Consider the following 18,800-nt stretch of genomic DNA (forward strand, 5'->3'; position numbering starts at 1 on the left):
GCTACCAAATTGCTGTATGAGTTCTAGCAATCTTGGGGTGGAGACTTTTGGGTTTTCGATGTAGAGTATCATGTCATCGGCGAAGAGGGAGAGTTTGACTTCTTCTTTGCCAGTTTGAATGCCTTTAATGTCTTTTTGTTGTCTGCTTGCTGAGGCTAGGACTTCCAGTACTATCTTCCTGATTTTCTGTGTTTTAATATAATAAGTTTCTTGAATAACAAAATATTTAAAATACATTAATATTATGATTATGCAGGTCACTGCTATTATTAGATTTATGCTAAATTATTTAGGTACAAAATGTTTTTGCAACTGATTCTCAAATGGACCAACAGAAAGAAGTGCAAAAGAATGTGATTATAAAAGGGAGAAATGAGAATGAAAAGCAAATATGGTGACATTAAACCCAAGTATGGGTATATAATACTTATTGTACTATTTTTCCAAGTTTTCTCCATGTTTAAAAATTTTCATAATTAAAAGTATGTGAGTGTTTTATTCCAATGAGAACAACTGAAGGGATGCAGATGCCAGCTAAGTGCCACTAAGAACCGTTTCCTGAATATCCAGCTTCACAGCTTACATCTTCTTCACATGTCCCTCAAAGCCTAGTTCTTTCAACAGGAAGACTTTCATTCTTTGAATATAAACAGACTTGTTTTGTTTTGTCGCTTATAGTCATGCCGCTCAGAGAGAACTCAGATTCTCCTGAATAAGCAGAACTTAATTACCGCATGCTTAGTCATCTTCTTGAAAAGGGAATTCCATGAAATTTGCTATTGGTATAGAGTTTTTAGAAGTTTTTAAAAAATACATTGTAAAGTATATGTATTCTTTACAAAAGAAGGTTTAAGGAGTTGATAAGGCTTACCTAGTCCTGCTGTTACCCTACTATACATCTTACAGTGGTTTCCCCTCGTTTTGTGCAAAATGACCAGCCCTTACCTATCACGCGACTCATCAACTACCAATTCCTCTCCCAGTTGACATTCCAGCTCACTTATTTGGCTCCTTTCACTTTCCGCCAGTCTTCAAGTAAATGCAACTTTCTCCGTGGTATGCTACCTGACCATCCCTTACCCCCACCGCATTAAGTTGATGTGTTCCATCTTGTACTTCTCTCAACATAGCATGCTTCCAAGCACTCATACTTCTTGAGTCACTCATAGGTTCTCTGTTCCCTTAGAGCTGTGCCCGTATCTTCTGACACCTTACTTGTTTACTATTCAGAGAACTGCCTGGCATAGAGAAAGAACCTAGCGAATGCTTCTTGAATAAACAAAAGAATCTACAAATACATCACAGAACCTGTGGGTTAGTGGAAGGAATGCTGGCTTCATAGTGAGAAGTCCTGGATTTAACTATGATTTGAATCAACCATAAAATCACTTTTTCATAAAATAACTATAAAGTCATGGAATTCACTTTGAAAAATGCTCGAATCGAAGAATAAAATTGCTAAACTCCTCACTTTATTAGCCAGACCTACCTCAATATGAAATTGGGCCCTTTGCTCTCCTTTCCATTCTTTACCTCATTGCTTCATCATGCTATTTGTTGGAAACAATTGTATAACAAAGAATACTTAACAGCATGGTTTAAGATTTAGCTCACCAATATATATAAAATTACAGTACTTAAATGAAGGAATAAAGAACAATATTTGGCCCACTAGCGCTAAATCTACTATAACTCCTTTTAACTTGGAATTGCCTAGGTTTTCAAATTCTTATTAGAAAAAAGGTAGAGTAAATTGGCCCTGACAAATCCCCTATCCATTTTGTTTGACAAGGTCCACTCTACAGGAACTGGAATAATTACAAACAATTGTGTAGTATATTATAGTCTCTTGTTATTTGTAGCCTTTCATCTAGTAGATATTTGGGGATCCCACTTTTTTACTGTTACAGAAATATGTCTTTTCAATTATGATTTTATACTTACTTTGCATATCTGCTCCATGACTAGATTCTGAGCTGATGGGCAGGACAGGTCAGGCTCAGGTTTTTAATCAAGTTTACTGAAGGGGAGAAGCTCTTTCAAATACTATCTGAGTTAATCCTTCCACCTAGTGTGATAGGTTTCTAAGACCATTCTCATTTTCTAGATGAGGAAGCTGAGATTCAGCAAAGCAAATGACCGGTCTAGTCAAGGTAGTAAGATCCAAATCTTTTAACTTCAAATTCTATCTTATTTTTGTGTTATCTCTTCTTCTTTTGATGTACAGCTACACAAGTACTGTACAGTTGTTATAATTACCACAAGAATTATACAAATTCTGTAAGTTATCCAGTATAAAAGATGAAGGAATGAAATTCTAAAAGTCACATATTATTTTAATTTTATGGAAGTTTTATCTTTTAGAGTCAAATGGAAGGGTCTGTGTGTGTGTGTGTGTGTAGCATTCATGTGTTTATTGTCTCCTGAGTCGACTTTACAGTGGACAATAACATACAGAAAAAATGATGATTAAATTTAATTTCTCGGATTTTTTTTTGCTTTTATTTTTAAAGCAGTTTTAGATTCACAGTGAAATGAAGAGAAGATACAGAAATTTCCCCTGCCCATCAGCTTCTCCCTGACACATGTATCCTCTCCCCTGTTATCAAAATCCCCAACCAAAATGGCGTATGTTCTACAATTAATGAACCTACATTGACACATTAGAATCATCCAAAGTCTATAGCTCACATTATGGTTCACTGTTGGTGTTGTACATTCTATGCATTTGTACAAATGTGTAATATGTGTTCAATAATATGCTATTATATGGAGTACTTTCATTGCCGTAAAAGTCCTCTGTGCTTTGCCTATTTATCCCCCAATCGTCAATGCCTGACAGCCACTGATATTTTTTTTGACTCCATAGTTTTGTTTTCCAGAAAAACATTTGATATTTACATAGTTTGACATTTTTCAGGATGTCATATAGCTAGATGGATTACTTTTTTACTTCTAGGAAATTATTATTATTGATAGTTGGGACTTTTAGTGAGATGGATGTACATTTGAATATACTGCAATGTGATAAGGTTTTTATAGAGGTAATGATAGTCTTATCATGGTTTTTCCATTATGTTGAAGGAGTCTATTTCATTTTGTTTTTATTGTATCAAACTATACATCAGTATTTTGGGAAGCCATTCTCTTCCTTTTAACATCAAATAACAGTAAGTTTTATGAAGACAAAACAGGACTCCTATCTATATTTCCTCCTTCCACTTTGCCAACTGGTATCTTTCATCATTTCCTATTTAACATAGTGGTAATATTGCTTTGGGGAGTATGAAAGGCATTCCTTCATATTAATTTTCTTAGAACAGGTCTTATTATTATTATTGTCTCATGACTAATGGTCACTCTATAAGACAATGGTAACTTAGCTATTTGATTACTACCTTAGTTCTGGGAGGAGTCTTAGTATTTATGTCTCTGTTGTAATTTTTTGTTAGCAGTGTTCAAAAAAAAAAAAAACATTTAAAAAACTCCTCCAATTCACATTTTGATTGGTTTTCTCCTTTACTACCATAAGTAGCCAACCAGCTGTATACTTGCTTCACCTTCTTTCCCCTCCCCCTCTCCCAACTCCTTCCCATTACCACCATTCTGTACTCTAGGGTGAAGTCTAACAAGTTTGTTTTTCTTCATTAACTTGGAAAATGTTTTTTACAAACTTTGTATCCACCTTCTAAAGTCTGTTCATTCTTCATAATTAGGTGATTAGAATAAGTACATTCACAGCAAGTATGCACATGGCTTTTGCTTTTATAGATTATTAAAATAAATACTCGGGATCCCTGGGTGGCGCAGCGGTTTGGCGCCTGCCTTTGGCCTAGGGCGTGATCCTGGAGACCCAGGATCAAATCCCACGTCGGGCTCCTGGTGCATGGAGCCTGCTTCTCCCTCTGCCTGTGTCTCTGCCTCTCTCTCTCTCTCTCTCTCTCTCTCTCTCTCTCTGTGACTATCATAAATAAATAAAATTAAAAAAAAAATAAATAAAATAAAATACTCTTCACTTTTAGAATAGAAATGAATTTAATAAATTTGCTGGTTTAAACCTCTTAATTGAACCCATGCCCTGCAAAATACAGTGATTTGCTAAGGTTTCACTGCTTATATATTGTTCCTCTAGAGCTAAACTAAGGCTTAAACTTTGTTCAGTATACACATTGCTGGTATTTTAAGTTCTTATTCTAATTTTTACTATTAACCTTGGACTTACATATTCCTTCCATGATGTTTGATGATAATTTCTGGTTGATATATCAACCAATTGAGGTTAATAATCTCGACTTTGAAGCTTGAGGGTCTGTAGTTTGTTATTTAATTCCACTTCTGGAGAAACCTTCCCACCACAAAGTCAACTATCTCCACTTCTTGTTATTAACTACCTAGTTCCTATCCTATGTATGGATCCTGGAGTCATAGGATAGGCTTTCAAATTCCATTTTATTTTAAATCCTCCCTGCATGAGCTTTTTAGTCAGTTGCTTCACCTCTTCAAAGCATACTTTCCCCACCTAAAGATAAAGGGTAAGAATAGTCCCAATGTCGTGGTACTGCTTTGAGGGACAAATGAAGGTCTCCATCAGGAACCTTGCATAGCGCCTCGCCCAGTGTGCGCATGTGCTAGTATTAGCCATTGCTGCTATGGTTGCCATGTGCTTTGCCATCATTATTCTTGCATGTATTTACCACAGTCAAGCAGCATCCCTTGATATATGGTATGACCTTCTGTTCCTAGTGTCATCATCATCATCTTTTTATAACCTGTAGCAGCAGAATACAGATCATCTGTAGAACGTTGAGGAGGGCTGGTGTGGGGTGAGTGAGGGTGCATGTCCTGTGTGTCACCATCATTGTCGCTGAAGGCGAGTTTTTAGGTCTGTGCCTGGCAGGCAGCTCTGTAATTTATCATCCACTTTCCTATGCTACAGTGACAGGGATGGCACTCTGTGGGTCAGTCGGCATAGTAGAGCACATTCTCCTGTTGGTTTATAGCTTCTTAGGGTCAGTGAGAGCTGGGGTTAATTCCGCAAGGGAATCCATGGACTGTGACATGAATTCCATCAGTTGTTCATAAATTATGAAAGAAATTCTAGGAACTGCTTTTGGGGTTTTAAAGCTCTGGGCCAGAAGGTTAATTACTTGCCTACAGTTCCAACCAACTTTCCGTGTTAATAGATACCGGCTGTGTTGGCCCTTCTGTTCCAGGCTTGCTTGCACACTGTTGTTTGAAGGTAGCAATAAATCATTGTCTTAGGAAACAGTTAATTTTTTTAGTAAATACCTGTGATCAGTTTAAAAATAAAGGATTGGTATATAATAGTTTGGTTATACTTGCATTTTATCCATTGTTTCTCTTTTTGTAAAGGAATTTATTCTTTTTAGAATATTTTTGTGCAAACTTACAAAAACAGTAACTATAATTATAAACAATAATAAGAGGATTAACAATTATTAATAAATACAAATAGACAATTAGCAAGGTAATTATGAACACAAATGAAAATTTGAGGCATGTTTTTCACATTTTTATAAGGATTAGATAACTTTCCTGTGTTGAGAGGAAGAGCTTATTTTGCTCTATTTATTTTCTAAGTGGTTAATTACTAGCAAACATTAGGCCATATTGAATGTTCTCTTACCTGCAGATAAACTAAGAGTTCACAGAAGAGTTGAGTGTAAAATCTGCATAGAAATAAATTATATTCTCAGCATCACACTTTCAGAGCCTTAGATTTTCCTCTAAGAAGTCACTCATAGATAAAGTCTTGAACTACATGACTTTTGTTCTCTGTGTTATTTTGACATTTCAGATCAGTTTTGAACACTGACCACATCATAGGAATGTAGTGTTTCTTTCCTTTTTTTTTTCCCTTTCTGTACTTTGTTCCTCCTGGTTTTGAGTTAGTACTAGACAAGCATATATAACAACTTAGAGAGAGGGAGAGACATCTATTTTGATTTTCATTAGTAGTGTTATTATCTATTTTTAATATTTTTCAAAAATATCAAAGGTTGTAGTTTTTAATGCAAAAACTATAATGCTTATATCAGGGTTTGTCAGAGGGCAGATAGAGGCACTGTGGGAAGAGTGAGGGAGTGGTGACAGTCATCTTGGAAAGTTGCATCATAAACCAAATGAATTAGTAATACAGTCACAAAGACTAACAAGAGGGATTATTTAAAATATTGTTTAGTAACTTGCTTTATATCCTTCTTCATTTGTTTTTTGATACTGAGATCTTCAAAAATGGAAGTGGCCCAGGCAAACAGTTTTCATCTCAACATCTTTATCTATTTAGTACATTTCTACATATTATGAATAGCTACCTCTGTTAAATGTGAACACCAACATTGTCCTTTAGTTTAGGAAAACTCAAGAGATTTGGTGTCCTCAGATACTTGCTTCCTCCTGCCATTGCTACCACTTTCTCTCTTGAGAACAACATCTCCGTGTGTTGTTTTCCTGTAACTCCCAAGTGTGCTTCAGGGCTGGGGAAGGTTTTCTCCCTTTTCTAGTCTGAGGGTAAAGAGAATCATTTTGGGGATTTCTTGCTGCTCACAGTTATATACTCTTGATTCTTCCTTGCTGGCACAACTAGCAGGAAGTGCCTCTGTGTGCAGGCTCCTTGAGGCTTAACTACTTCATCACTCCAGGACCACTGTTCACAGACTGTGCTCATAAATATGAGGCTAAGTAAAACTTCTGGTAGAAATTCCTAAACATGGGAAACTGCTGGGTGGAAGGATTAGTTTTCCCACTGAAGTCTGACTCCCTACCAACAAAACCCAATCAGTAATTACCTTCTCTTTCTCTACTTCCCTACCTTAAAGTGTTCCCTAACAACACAGTCATGGGGAGAACTCATGTAGAAGTTTTTCTTTCTTGGTAAGAACCTTTAAAACTTTGCCAGTGTCTGGATTATTGAGGTGTTTCTCCTATCTGTGAGGCAGTCAGTGTTACTTCTGTCAGTGTTCGCATGAAGGACTTCATGAAGGTGTCCTGATCCCTCAGATAAATCACATGTGATGGGTGTCACTTACACACCTGTTTGATGAAGCCAGAGCATCTTGAGTATGGTGTCTTTTACTGTCTCTTCCTAGCTCATTATATATTTCTAATCATTCATTAAACCCTTGTCCTCTTTTATACTGCATCTTGTATTCTATTTTGTTTGCATCTGTAAAACTCAGTTTTTATTTTGCCTTCAACCCATAAGTAGTTGTGGATCTTTACTTGAGATTAGAAAATTAGCAAGCACATGGCTCTATTTTTCTGCTTCCCTATGAACTTCACCTCATTGACTTAGCATCTCTTCAGAGATGAAGAATGGGGGAAGCCCACGTGGCTCAATGGTTGAGCGTCTGCCTTTAGCTCAGGCTGTCGTCCCGGGGTCCTGAATCGAGTCCCACATCGGGCTCCCCACAGGGAGCCTGCTTCTCCCTCTGCCTGTGTATCTGCCTCTCTCTGTGTCTCTCATGAATAAATAAATAAAATCTTAAAAAAAAAAAAAAGAAATGAGGGATAGTTGCTATACCTCTAAGATTCGTAAGGAAAAGAATTCTTCTTTTACTTTTTTTGTAGCTGCATTCATAGAACTTTGCATTAAGAAAAAAAAGCGATTTGTTTTGATTCAGGTGGCAAAAGTATTTTGAGAAGTTAAGGTCTCCGCATTCAGTAAATTTTGATTTTTGTATTTTATTTCCCATTTCCTTCTAATAGTAAACTCTTTAAACTTTTAAAAGTAGTGTGTCTCTGTAAATACTCAAGGAGAAAATGCCAAGTTTGGAATTTCTTGCCTTTCTTTCAAAGAGGGTGTCGTTGGGCTTAACTTCTTCAGATCAAGTGAAATTTTGCAGGATTTGATTAATAGGAGCATTCCAAGAGTAACAACGTGGGGTTCAGTGAGGTCAGTGGGGTTTCATGGCTCTTTTCGCTACAGGAAAAAAAGAAGTATTTCAATTCATAGAAAGGTGCCAAGAATGAACTTGAGCTACTCCCATCTGTCAGGGTAGCATTTCACTTCTCTCTGTGGTGTACTTTTAGTTTATTAGATGCTCCATAAATTGAGGGGATTGGAATGGTGAAATTGGAAAAGTGATTGGGAGGTACTTGCACAATTATATTTTTTGTTTAATTTTTATTTAGAATGTGTTACTTTGATGTCTTACAACAATTTCCTTAGTCCACAAAAGCAACAGAAGCCAGTCCCATATTTGTGGAAAACAAATTTAAAGTTCTAAAGAATTCCCATATAGAGCTTATATTTTAAAGTTCAACCACATGGAACCATCTTATTTTTCATGAAACATACACTTTCAAGGTATGCTTGTTATTTAAAAGTTGCCCTCTCCAAAATTGATTTTTGTTGGAAACAAAGACAAAGTCAAACGTAAAACTGTGGCTTCAAAATCTTTAAACCTTATTTAATTTAATTATCTAAATATTATTTAATTTGGATTCATTGAAAGTGGGAGTTTAACTTTATTCCATTTTAAATTACATTTTTGTATATATGTATCTTTTCAGAAAAATTATGTGAACTCTCTGAAATCTCATAGGCTTTAAAAATATGCTGACAAAATAAAAGTTAAAATTATTAAACTGTTTTCTGAAAATAATCTGTTTTTAATTTTACTCAAAATGTCTTAAAGTGTATACATTATAAATTAAGCTTTTTTGCTTGTTTAAAATCTCTCAAAGCATAAGGCCCATTTCTTTTCAAATTCTGGTAAAATACATAGACCATAAAATTTATCATTTTAATATTAAATTAATTTAATTTATTAATTAATAAATTAATAAAATTAATTTAATAAAATTTTCCATTTTAATATTTTTTAATTTTCAAGGTTGATCATGATCATTATTGCTAAATTTGCTGCATTCGTTGTGTTTAGTAGTTTGGAATAAAATTTGATCCCTTTTATAGAGTGGTCAATTCCTTAAATTAAATCCAGGGGTTAATAAGAATATCAAGGTTTGCAAGATTTTATTGTGTTAATTTCAGATTATATAAGCATAGATATTAAGGAAATATTTGTATCAAAATGTTGGAAGTTGAGGTGGTTATGGGACAATAGATGGATAGTCAGTGGTGCTATGGCTTTAAGATCTTTTATCATGAAGATGCATGCTAACCTGCACTCCCTTCACACATTTTTAAGATTCTCTTTTAATATTAAGAATAATGTGTGTGAATCCTTTGGTGAGGGTTAGACTTCTTTCTGATATCTTTAATTAAAATTATATTACATTAAATAATGGTAACATCAATAAATTATAATTCTAATGACATATATTAAACTAGAATTGGATTTTTTCCAGTTATTTTTAGCCATCTTTGCCAGTAAGTGGTTGTTGTCACAGTGCATCATCTTCTCTTTAAGACTCAAATAACTTGAGAACCAGGCTAGACTCTGTAAGGTGTTCCATGTGGCATCCAGATGTCCTCTCTCTTACTACTACCTGCATCTAAAAGGCCATCTCCAATTTTTTGGAACTCTTTTCTGAACATCGTCCACCCTCCTCCCTGCACATTTCAAATACTTTGAAGCTAATTCCATCTCAGGTGTGCCAGCAGTGAGAATTTGGAGGCACTTACTTCAAGCCCAGGAGCTTAAATAGTTTTAATTAAATATGAAGAGTTAAAAAAAAAAATAAGCATGTGCGTCAATTATGTGAAATTGGCATCAAGGATTGGCATTAGCATTCATTTACTTCTTTTGCCTTTTGTAACAACCTTAGCTCAGTCTATGGCCCACTCCCACAGAGGTCTTCCTTAAATCTATCTTCTTCTTTTATTTTCTTCATATAATTTATCAGTATCTGAAATTATCTTGTTTTTCTTTACTTTTTCTTGTCCTTCTCACTACAGTAGTTAAATTGAAAAGGCCGTGACTTTGTGAATCTGTTTGCAACTGCATTCCCAAAGCCTGGGACAGTAACTATGTGCTCAAAAAATATTTAATGTATGACTAAATTAGTTTCATGGAGTATCTATCTACTTGGCGGCACTTTTGAAAATCAACTTAAAATCAACCTCCTAGGGGCAGCCCCAGTGGCTCAGAGGTTTAGTGCTTGCCTTCCGCCCAGGGCATGATCCTGAAGACCTGGGATCGAGACCCTCGTCAGGCTCCTCGCATGGAGCCTGCTTCTCCCTCTGCCTATGTCTCTGCCTCTCTCTCTCTCTCTCTGTGTCTCTCATGAATAAATAAATAAAACCTTTTTTAAAAAAATCAACCTTCTACAATTGCCATCAATGCTTCTGTTTGTTTCTTGATATGTTTGAAGAAAACACAAATGGATTTTAATGCTTAGTGTTAGAACATAATTTAAAGAAGTGAATGAAAGAACTCACCTATTTTCTGTAGTTAAATAAAAACTATTTTGCCATTATCTACATGTCAAAATTATTTGTGCTACTATGGTCATTAAATTTGACTATTGGTAGTTAAATCTCATAGATATTTGCCAGTATTGTATTTACTTTCTAAATATTGAAGGTGGTTACCTATAGGTAGTTATCAATCCATAGCTTAATGTTACATTAGTAGTTGCATTCACTTGTGACCTGCTTTGAGACATAACACACATTCCTAACCTGCCCCCTACTTTTTCCTGGAGAGCTTTGATAAGTAAAAGAATGCTTGAATTTACTAGCCAGAAAGATCTGGTTAATGTTAACTGCTATTGCAAGAAGCAGAGTTTTTGTCAATAACTTTAGAAAGCCTAACTTAATTTACACAAAATTCTACCCATATTATTAACTTGTGTAATGGCATAAGAGGTAAGGGTTAAAATTCTGATTCCACCATTTAATAGTTATGTTATCTTGAGCAAAGTACTTATCCTTTCAGTGGTGGCTTACTCTCCTCATTTGTAACTAGGGATAGAATATCTAAATCATAATGTGCAAGAATTAAAATTGCTAATATACCTTAGGCATTCTGAATAGAACAGAGCTTCTATATGTTTCAGCTATTATTTCCATTTAGATTGGTTTTATCTATACTTTTTAGCTAATTATTAAATTAATTAATATTCATGTTAGTCAAAATTTGAACATTTTAATTAGCCTAATCAAAATGAAGACAGTGTCTAAATCAATCAGAGATATTAAAAAATGTAGTTCTTAGGACACCTGGGTGGTTCATTTGGTTAAGCGTCTAACTCTTGGGTTTCAGCTCAGGTCATGATCTCAGAGTCGTGAGATCAAGCCCCATTTCGGGCTCCACACTCAGTACAGAGTCAGCCTGAGATTCTCTTTCTCCCTCTCCCTCTGCTGCTTGTCCCCACTTCATGCACTTTCATAAATAAATAAATAAATAGATAGTCTTAAAAAAAAAGAGTAGTTCCTTGGATTTGCCTCAGATTGTACATCAGAACCTGTATATTGGTGGTGTTCAAGTAGGAAAGAGAGATTGATATTTTCAAGGTTAATTCAAATTGAAGATTGTTTCCTCTTTGCTCCAGAATAATTTTATGTGTAGACATAAATATTTCCTAGAGACGTACTCCTCAAAATAACTTGAAATAATGAAGGAAAGTGCATATGCATAATGTGAAAAAAGCTAAGATTAACAGCTTCGTTTGGTATGAAAATTATGCAAATAACTTTAATAGTTATTAGCATGTTGACTTGTACATATAACCTTCAGCTTCAGGTTGTGTGGGTCCACAGATAGGTTTGTCCTCAGAATCTTCAGGGCCAGATTCCTTTAAAGATGCTCCAACCAAATGGGTAGAGAAGGTAGCAGTTTAATGTACAGTGTAGGCTGATTTGCAAACCACACACTGTAGATTTCAAATGAATTTTATTTATTAAAGCCATTTACCCAGTGATATCCTTTAAAACTGCAGTTATATTCTGGGAGGTAGAATGAATGAGTAGGGTTGGACTTAAGTTTCCCAAACATACCAGCTCATATCAGTGGATCTCAGGGTTGGAGTAGGGAAGGGGCAGAAATTCAGTCCTCTAGAGGTGCCAGTTTCTCTTCTGGATAGTTGACATAGGCCTCCTGGGCAGCAGAGAAATAGACATCAGTGAAAATAATAATTTTCAACAGTATGAGTCAGATGGCTGTATTAGTTTGCTAGGACTTCTGTAACAAAGTACTACAAACTGAGTAGCTTAAGCAATAATTTATTGTCTCGTGGTTCTGAAGGCTGGAAGTCTGGGTTCAGGGTGTCTAGAGGGCCACATGCCCTCTGAAGGCACTAGGGAAGAATCTGTATTAGGTCCTGGCTTCTGGTGGTTCTCTGCCTTGTGGCAGTATCACTATGCTCTTTATATGGCATTCTCCCTCTGTGTCTCTGTCCTCTCATAGCCATCTTCCTATAAGGATACCAGTCCCATTAGATGAAGGATCCACACTACTCGAATAACATTTCCAAAGACACATTTTGAGGTACTGGAGGGGTTAGGACTTCAACATATGAATTAGTGAGTGGGGCATAGTTCAATTCATAATAGTTAACCATGTATTTTTATTGTCCTAATTGGGACACTGGAGAAAGTGAAGGGAGCACTATTAATCATTGTTCTGGGATAACTAGCATAAACTGAGACTGCCTTAGGCAAACCTGAATATATGGTCACTGTCCCTATGAGATAGATACAATTTATCCCATTTTTCAGAGGTTCATTGAGGTTGAATAACTTCCCCAGAGTTATAACTAGAAGGAGGACAAGTTATTCAAATTCAGGACAATCAGATTCTAAAAAAAGGAGAAAATCTATGCCTCTAACAAAAGTTAACATTTTCATGTCTATAGAGAAAATTTCCGTATTATGACACTAGGTAAGGTAGGGAGTGAATTTGTTATGCTTCATTCTCTAAAATTTCTTAACTATATCTCTTTCCCTGCTTGATCACCTCGGCTATCATGAAAGAAAATAATAACCTGGTATATTACATTAGACTTAACATAATTTACCAGATGGCTGCGAGTCTTTGATTTTTGTTTGCTGGCTATTCTTTTGGTATTTGGAAAACAAGAAGATAACTAAAGCTATACGAAGAGTCTAGTAATGAACAACTACATTTTGTAGGCTTGCTAGTAAATTTCTGAAATAACTTTTTGGAAGTGTAAACCACTTTACTATTTTTATCATGCTTTATTTGTTATCGAGGTTTGATTTGTTGATTGATCTGTTAATAAATAAACAGTTTAGCATCTTCATTATCCATCACTAAAGTAAAACAAACTGAAAATCTAAAAGATTACTTTTCATGCTTTATGAAGAAGGAAATAAAAAATTACCTGGAATTAAATGATGCAGTAGGTACCACCATCAGCAGTAGCATTTTGCTGTATTCTTATTTTTTCCAGGGGGGGTATGCATGGTAAAGGTTAGATAGTGAAGAAATTGATAAATGACAGTTGTTGTTACTATTCCTTCTACTGCCGATGCTGTTGTTACTGGTACTGCTATTAATACTATTTTCATCATAATCAAGGAGCAGAATTCTAGAAATATCAGAGAAGGGCAATCAATATGACTTAAAGACTGGATGAAGAGGGCAGTGAGTTAAAGGAAGTATGTTGGAGGCTAAGTTTCTTATTTGGTAACTAGGTGACCGTGGTATAACTAACCAGGACAGGATATACAGGATACACAGGATCAGGAGTTGAAGACATGAATTCAGAATGCTGTATTTGAGTTGTTCATGGGATATCCAAATGAAGATACCTGGTTGACATACGGCTATCTCAAGACTGGGTCTCAACAGAGAGATCTGGAATTGAGATAAATACATATTATCAATTTAGTGTTAAATAAGATTATATTTTCATAGTTTTTCAAATAAATTGGACTCTATGCCTTTATTTTTCTGACAATGAAGATGCACCTTCCTAAGGTCGTTATTATAATAAGGTGAAAAATTCCAGATCCACTTACCTAGTACAGAGGTTGATTTTTGTCTCACAGAAGTTGGCAAGTCCAGATAGTTCTTTAAAGAGTCTTGTTTCTGTTTGCACTGCCATTGTTACTTTATTTATTTATTTATTTATTTATTTATTTATTTATTTATTATTTATTTATTTCCATTTTGGGTGGTTTTCATCATTTCACAGTGCCTGATTCAAGGAAAGAGTCCTGGGTGCTCCTTCCTCAGAAAGGCTGGGGAAATGTGGCTCTGCTGGGGGCTCCTCTGCATTTGCTCCCCCACGATGTTACTGCTGAAAACATACAGTTCATAGACAGAGCAAGGCCCCTGAAGAATGTCCCTGTCATCTCATGAAGGAGTGTCCTGGATTAGGGACAGGCCAAGGAAGACTGATTAAAAGGGACCATTAGAGCAACGAGTTCATTATTGACCTGATAGGGGAGTTCTCTGGAATAACTCAAGTGATACCTGGATTGAAGGAGAAATAGAATCAAATGGGATATGAAGGAGTAAAGGACTAACATGTGCTACTTGGGAAAAGCCCTGTCTCTGAGGGACAGGAAAGCCAGATAGGAAGTTTTACATTTTCTGAAGGCAAACATTTTCGTGTATCCATCTTTGATTGCAGGGTCTAGCATCCTGCCTTGAATGTTAAATGAGAGAATAAAGAATGGTGATTTTACTTTTCTAAATAATTAGGCTTTGACTAGAGGGCAGCTTCAGATTCCTTCTGCAGACTAAATTTTGTCACATTTTTGTCATTTCACAGATTTTTTTTTTTTAATGTGTTGGGTAAACAAAATTGGCTTGGCTCTTTTCTTAAAAAATGATCTCTAGATGCAAGGTACTCCGTTATATCAGTAAGTATGGATCAGTTATTAAACTACCAGTGATTCTGTTTAACATTTACCAATTTGTGAAATTATTTTGAAACTCATAACCCCATCTAAGACAGATTATGAAATTTTTCTTTTTAAAACAAAGAATCAATAAACCAATTAAAGACCCCTATCATGAGTAACACAGTGACAGAATGAATTGATTAATATAAACTCCTTTTCAGAGATTCTTAAAATCTGAAGATTTAATTTGGGCTCAAACACTAAAAGGAATATGCAATAAGCTTGCTGCTGGCAAACGTTTCAATCCTGGAAGCTGTCTGGGCTCAGTCCCTCTCTGCAGGAGGGAAAGGCACAGTCCATTGCCCTGAAATGCTCATGGTATGTCAGCCCAGCTGTGCAGGGAGCCTCTTTCTGGCAGTGCAAAGAGCATACATGGTGATTAAGATATGAGTTGAGGGAGTGATGGCAGGGCTTGCTTTGCTATTTTACTTTTTTTCTGACCTGGAGACTTCCTTTGCAGGTGAGCGTCCCTATCAATGCCCTTACTGTGAAAAAGGATTCAGTAAAAATGATGGACTGAAGATGCATATTCGTACTCACACCAGGGTAAGATTATATTCTGTCTCATTAATATTTATTATAAAACTATACTTGTTTTTTTTAAACATATTTAATTGGCATGAAAAAATAAAAGTGATGTATCTTAAATTACATGTTTATATTTATGATGGATATTTGGGGATACATTTTTTTTTAAGACAAAACAATGAAAGAAATAAAAGTCCAGACCTCGAAAGTGTCCCAATTCTTTGACTTATGAATAAGTGCTTAGGAGTACTAGGAATTATAAATGGCAAACTGCCAGATAAATAGATCGTGACATTTTAATACTAAAAGGTATAAAAGACGCTGCCTTGCAGAGCATTTGCCAGTGAGAGGAACATTCTTGAATGGAGGCGTGTGACCACTAAGTAATGCGTATGAGGAAATACATTTTCAAGAAAGATGTTAAAAATAATGTCAGTTATTAGAAGGGGCAAAAAAAAGAGAAAACAAGTCACTGCTTTACAGGTACTGCCTGTTACGGCCTTCCACTGGACTGTCGTCATTCACTTACATACGGCTTTCCCATACTCAAGCATCTGCCTCACCTGCTATGTAAAAACCCATGAGCAGTTCACCCTCCAGGCAGCTGCATTTCTTAACTATTTCTGTTTAGAGCACATTAGATACTTCATATGAACTTGCCACGTGGAAATCGGATGTTTTAAATAGTTCTTGATTTTACTTTTCCCATCTTTTCACTGCATTATCTTTCACACAGTTCCTTTTCAGTCTGGCCTTTTAAAGGTGCTCATAGTCTGGACATAAAGGACATATTTTTCCAGCTTTTAAGAGACATGCTTAATCCCCTAAGAGTAATTCTAATTTAGGCCTTTCCTGGATTTCACTTTTTACCTTAGCTATAAAATAAAAACTAGAGAAAACACATAATAATAATAATATCCTTTCCAGTATAATAATATTCTAGCCTTCCACTTCAGTTCTGTAGGCCATAAAAGATACCCTCAGAGGCCCTGTGAAGAAAATAACTCTTCTTGTTCTTCTGGTGGAGGACAGAAACAGCTTCTGTACTCATTAAAGCAAATCCATAGCAGGTTTCTCCTTCTGGTTTATAACACCATATTTATATTATATGAATATTAGTAATTGGATTATTTACTGAGTATAAAATTACTTCATAAACTATAAAGGATTAGACAAAGATGACTACTTGTAATGATATGACTTAAATATATATTTCACAATGAGCACTTTTTTTTTTTTTAAGATTTTATTTATTCTTGAGAGACACAGAGAGAGGCAGAGACACAGGCAGAGGGAGAAGGAAGCTCCATGCAAGGAGTCCGACGTGGGACTTGATCCTGGGACTCCACCATCACACCCTGGGCTAAACCACCCGGGCTGCCCGATAGTGAACATTATTAAAGAGATTTAAGTTAGTTCACCTAGGAAGTTATCTTACATGTGTGCAGTTTTCATAATGGCATTAATAATATGTTTAAAGATGCCAGCATGCAAGCAAAGGAACCTTGGTTCCTGTCATCGAAACAAGTGATGTTAACCAAAATTTGGGCACGATGGGAACCTAATATGTTACCGCACATGATTACCGATGATAGACATGATTATACCACAGAAGAAAATCACTGTAGGAAAAAAATACTTTCTGGGTCCTCTCAAGAAAGTGTGATATTTCGGGATGCCTGGGTGGCTCAGCAGTTGGGCACCTGCCTTTGGCCCAGGGCGTGATCCTGGAGTCCCCGGATCAAGTTCCATGTCAGGCTCCCTGCATGGAGCCTGCTTCTCTCTCTGCCTGTGTCTCTGCCTCTCTCTCTCTGCCTCTCATGAATAAATACATGAAGTCTTTAAAAAAAATAAAAGAGAGTATGATATTTCCAGTTCAATTAATCAGTTTTTACTTTGCCTTAATATAAAGTTTATTAATGAGACTGATACAAATAGTGGTAACAAATACAAAGACAACTAATCCCATGCCAGGTACTAGTCTGGGCTTTCACAAGCATTTATTTAAGAAGCCTCACAGAATTTATATCCCATAACTTGGTAATGAATTAAAAAACCCTTTTAGGCCTCTGTAAGGTAGATATTCGTGTGATCTCTTTGTAAAAAATGAGAAATTGAGGCGTAAGCAGGCAAGGAGCAGAATTGAGGTGGGAACCCAAGAAGATGGGCTGCAGAATCAATCCCCTTACCTACCACACACATTTGCCTTTTATTTACTTAAATATTTTGACTCTAACTGACTGAATACTTTCTTGTATATTTTTAAACTAAACGAACTGCAGTAATGATCGCAGATATAAAAGCCTTGTGTTCATTTGAATATTTGAGCCTTACTTCAAGGTTCCTGAAACTGCCTCGAGGTGTCCAGGGACAGGTGGTACCTTTTAGCAGCTTTCAAGCACTAACTGCAGGGAAAGAAAACAAACCCCAGCTTTTGATTAAGGGCACACTCTACAGCACCTCAACTAGAAGCACCCAGAATTTTAGGCCGAATCCCATATGATTCATGGAGAACTCCAAAGGAACAGGGTATTTTCCCTTTATTACTTTGGTTTTATAGGACCAAATACAAAAAAAGATATCTCTACATTTGGATCATGATGCATGTCAGTTTCAGTTTTGTATTCACATTACATTTAGTATTTAGATAGTTCTAATCCTAGACGTTTTTGTCCTATTTCAAAAGAATTTTAATTCTGTTACAGCAACAACAAAAACTATACTATTCAGCATGTTACATCTTTGAGAAGTTTGAGTTAGTCTGCACAAAATGCCATGCCTTGCCTGCACCCTCAGATTTGCATTCTGTGGTTACTGCATGGATGCCTCAGCGAAGGAACACAAAATCCTTTCATTCTGGTTATTGTTTATGGGGTCCAGTAAGGGCTGCAAGTGTGGGAGACAATTTTGCTAAAATCCACATTATACTAAAAGGCTGAACAGTCGTTGGTCTTTTATGGAGAGGCCATGGCTTAAGTCCAAGGCTTAATTTCCTTTTATCCATTTCCTTCAATATATTATACATTCTCCTTATTTTTAGTTTTCAACACTTTGTTATGCTAGATGTGTTTTTCTTTGTATCCATCCTGCTTGTATCTACAGTTTGTTATTAATAGCTAAATTTTGGAAAATCCTCAGCTCTTTTTAAAAAATTACTTCTTTGGTCCCTTTCTTTCCTTCTTTTTCTTAAGGGATGTCAAGTACATGTGTTACACTGTTTGATGTTGTTCCATAGCTCTTGGTAGTTCTCTTCTGGTTTTGTTTTGCTTTGTTTGTCTTTTGATTTTTAATCACAGTGTTTTTCTTCTTGTCTCTGTGTTTCTAATTTCCATTCATATATTTTCAGTTTTACTGAATTTTTCCTCTGTTGTTCCCAGTCTGCCTATTGAAGGAGCTCATCTTTGATACCATGTTTTTCATTTCTAGCATTTCCATTTGGCTTTTTAAAAAATCACTTCCATGTCTCTGT

General features: G+C 35.8%; 1 protein-coding gene and 1 long non-coding RNA gene across 10 annotated transcripts in view; one reads left to right on the forward strand and one right to left on the reverse strand.

Annotated features, from left to right (window-relative positions):
• The window catches only part of PRDM5 (PR/SET domain 5), a 200,146-nt gene that overhangs the window by 138,817 nt on the left and 42,529 nt on the right, over positions 1 to 18,800 (forward strand). For 8 of the 9 annotated variants that reach the window (XM_035702131.2, XM_035702130.2, XM_049097195.1 and 5 more), the window contains one exon: positions 15,264 to 15,349. The exons of the other annotated variant lie outside the window; for it this stretch is intronic. In XM_035702131.2, coding sequence (XP_035558024.1) covers positions 15,264 to 15,349 — 86 coding nt within the window. The remainder of the gene's footprint in view (positions 1 to 15,263; positions 15,350 to 18,800) is intronic. 9 annotated transcript variants of the gene reach the window in all.
• Positions 11,806 to 18,800, reverse strand: part of LOC112642724 (uncharacterized) — a 29,405-nt gene continuing 22,410 nt past the window's right edge. The window contains exons 2-4 of the long non-coding RNA XR_003125389.3: positions 13,606 to 13,748; positions 13,273 to 13,479; positions 11,806 to 12,026 (exon numbers count right to left, since the gene is read on the reverse strand). This is a non-coding gene — a long non-coding RNA (uncharacterized LOC112642724). The remainder of the gene's footprint in view (positions 12,027 to 13,272; positions 13,480 to 13,605; positions 13,749 to 18,800) is intronic.

This window comes from Canis lupus, chromosome 19 (genome assembly GCF_003254725.2).
Source record: "Canis lupus dingo isolate Sandy chromosome 19, ASM325472v2, whole genome shotgun sequence".
NCBI classification, from domain to species: Eukaryota; Metazoa; Chordata; class Mammalia; order Carnivora; family Canidae; genus Canis; species Canis lupus.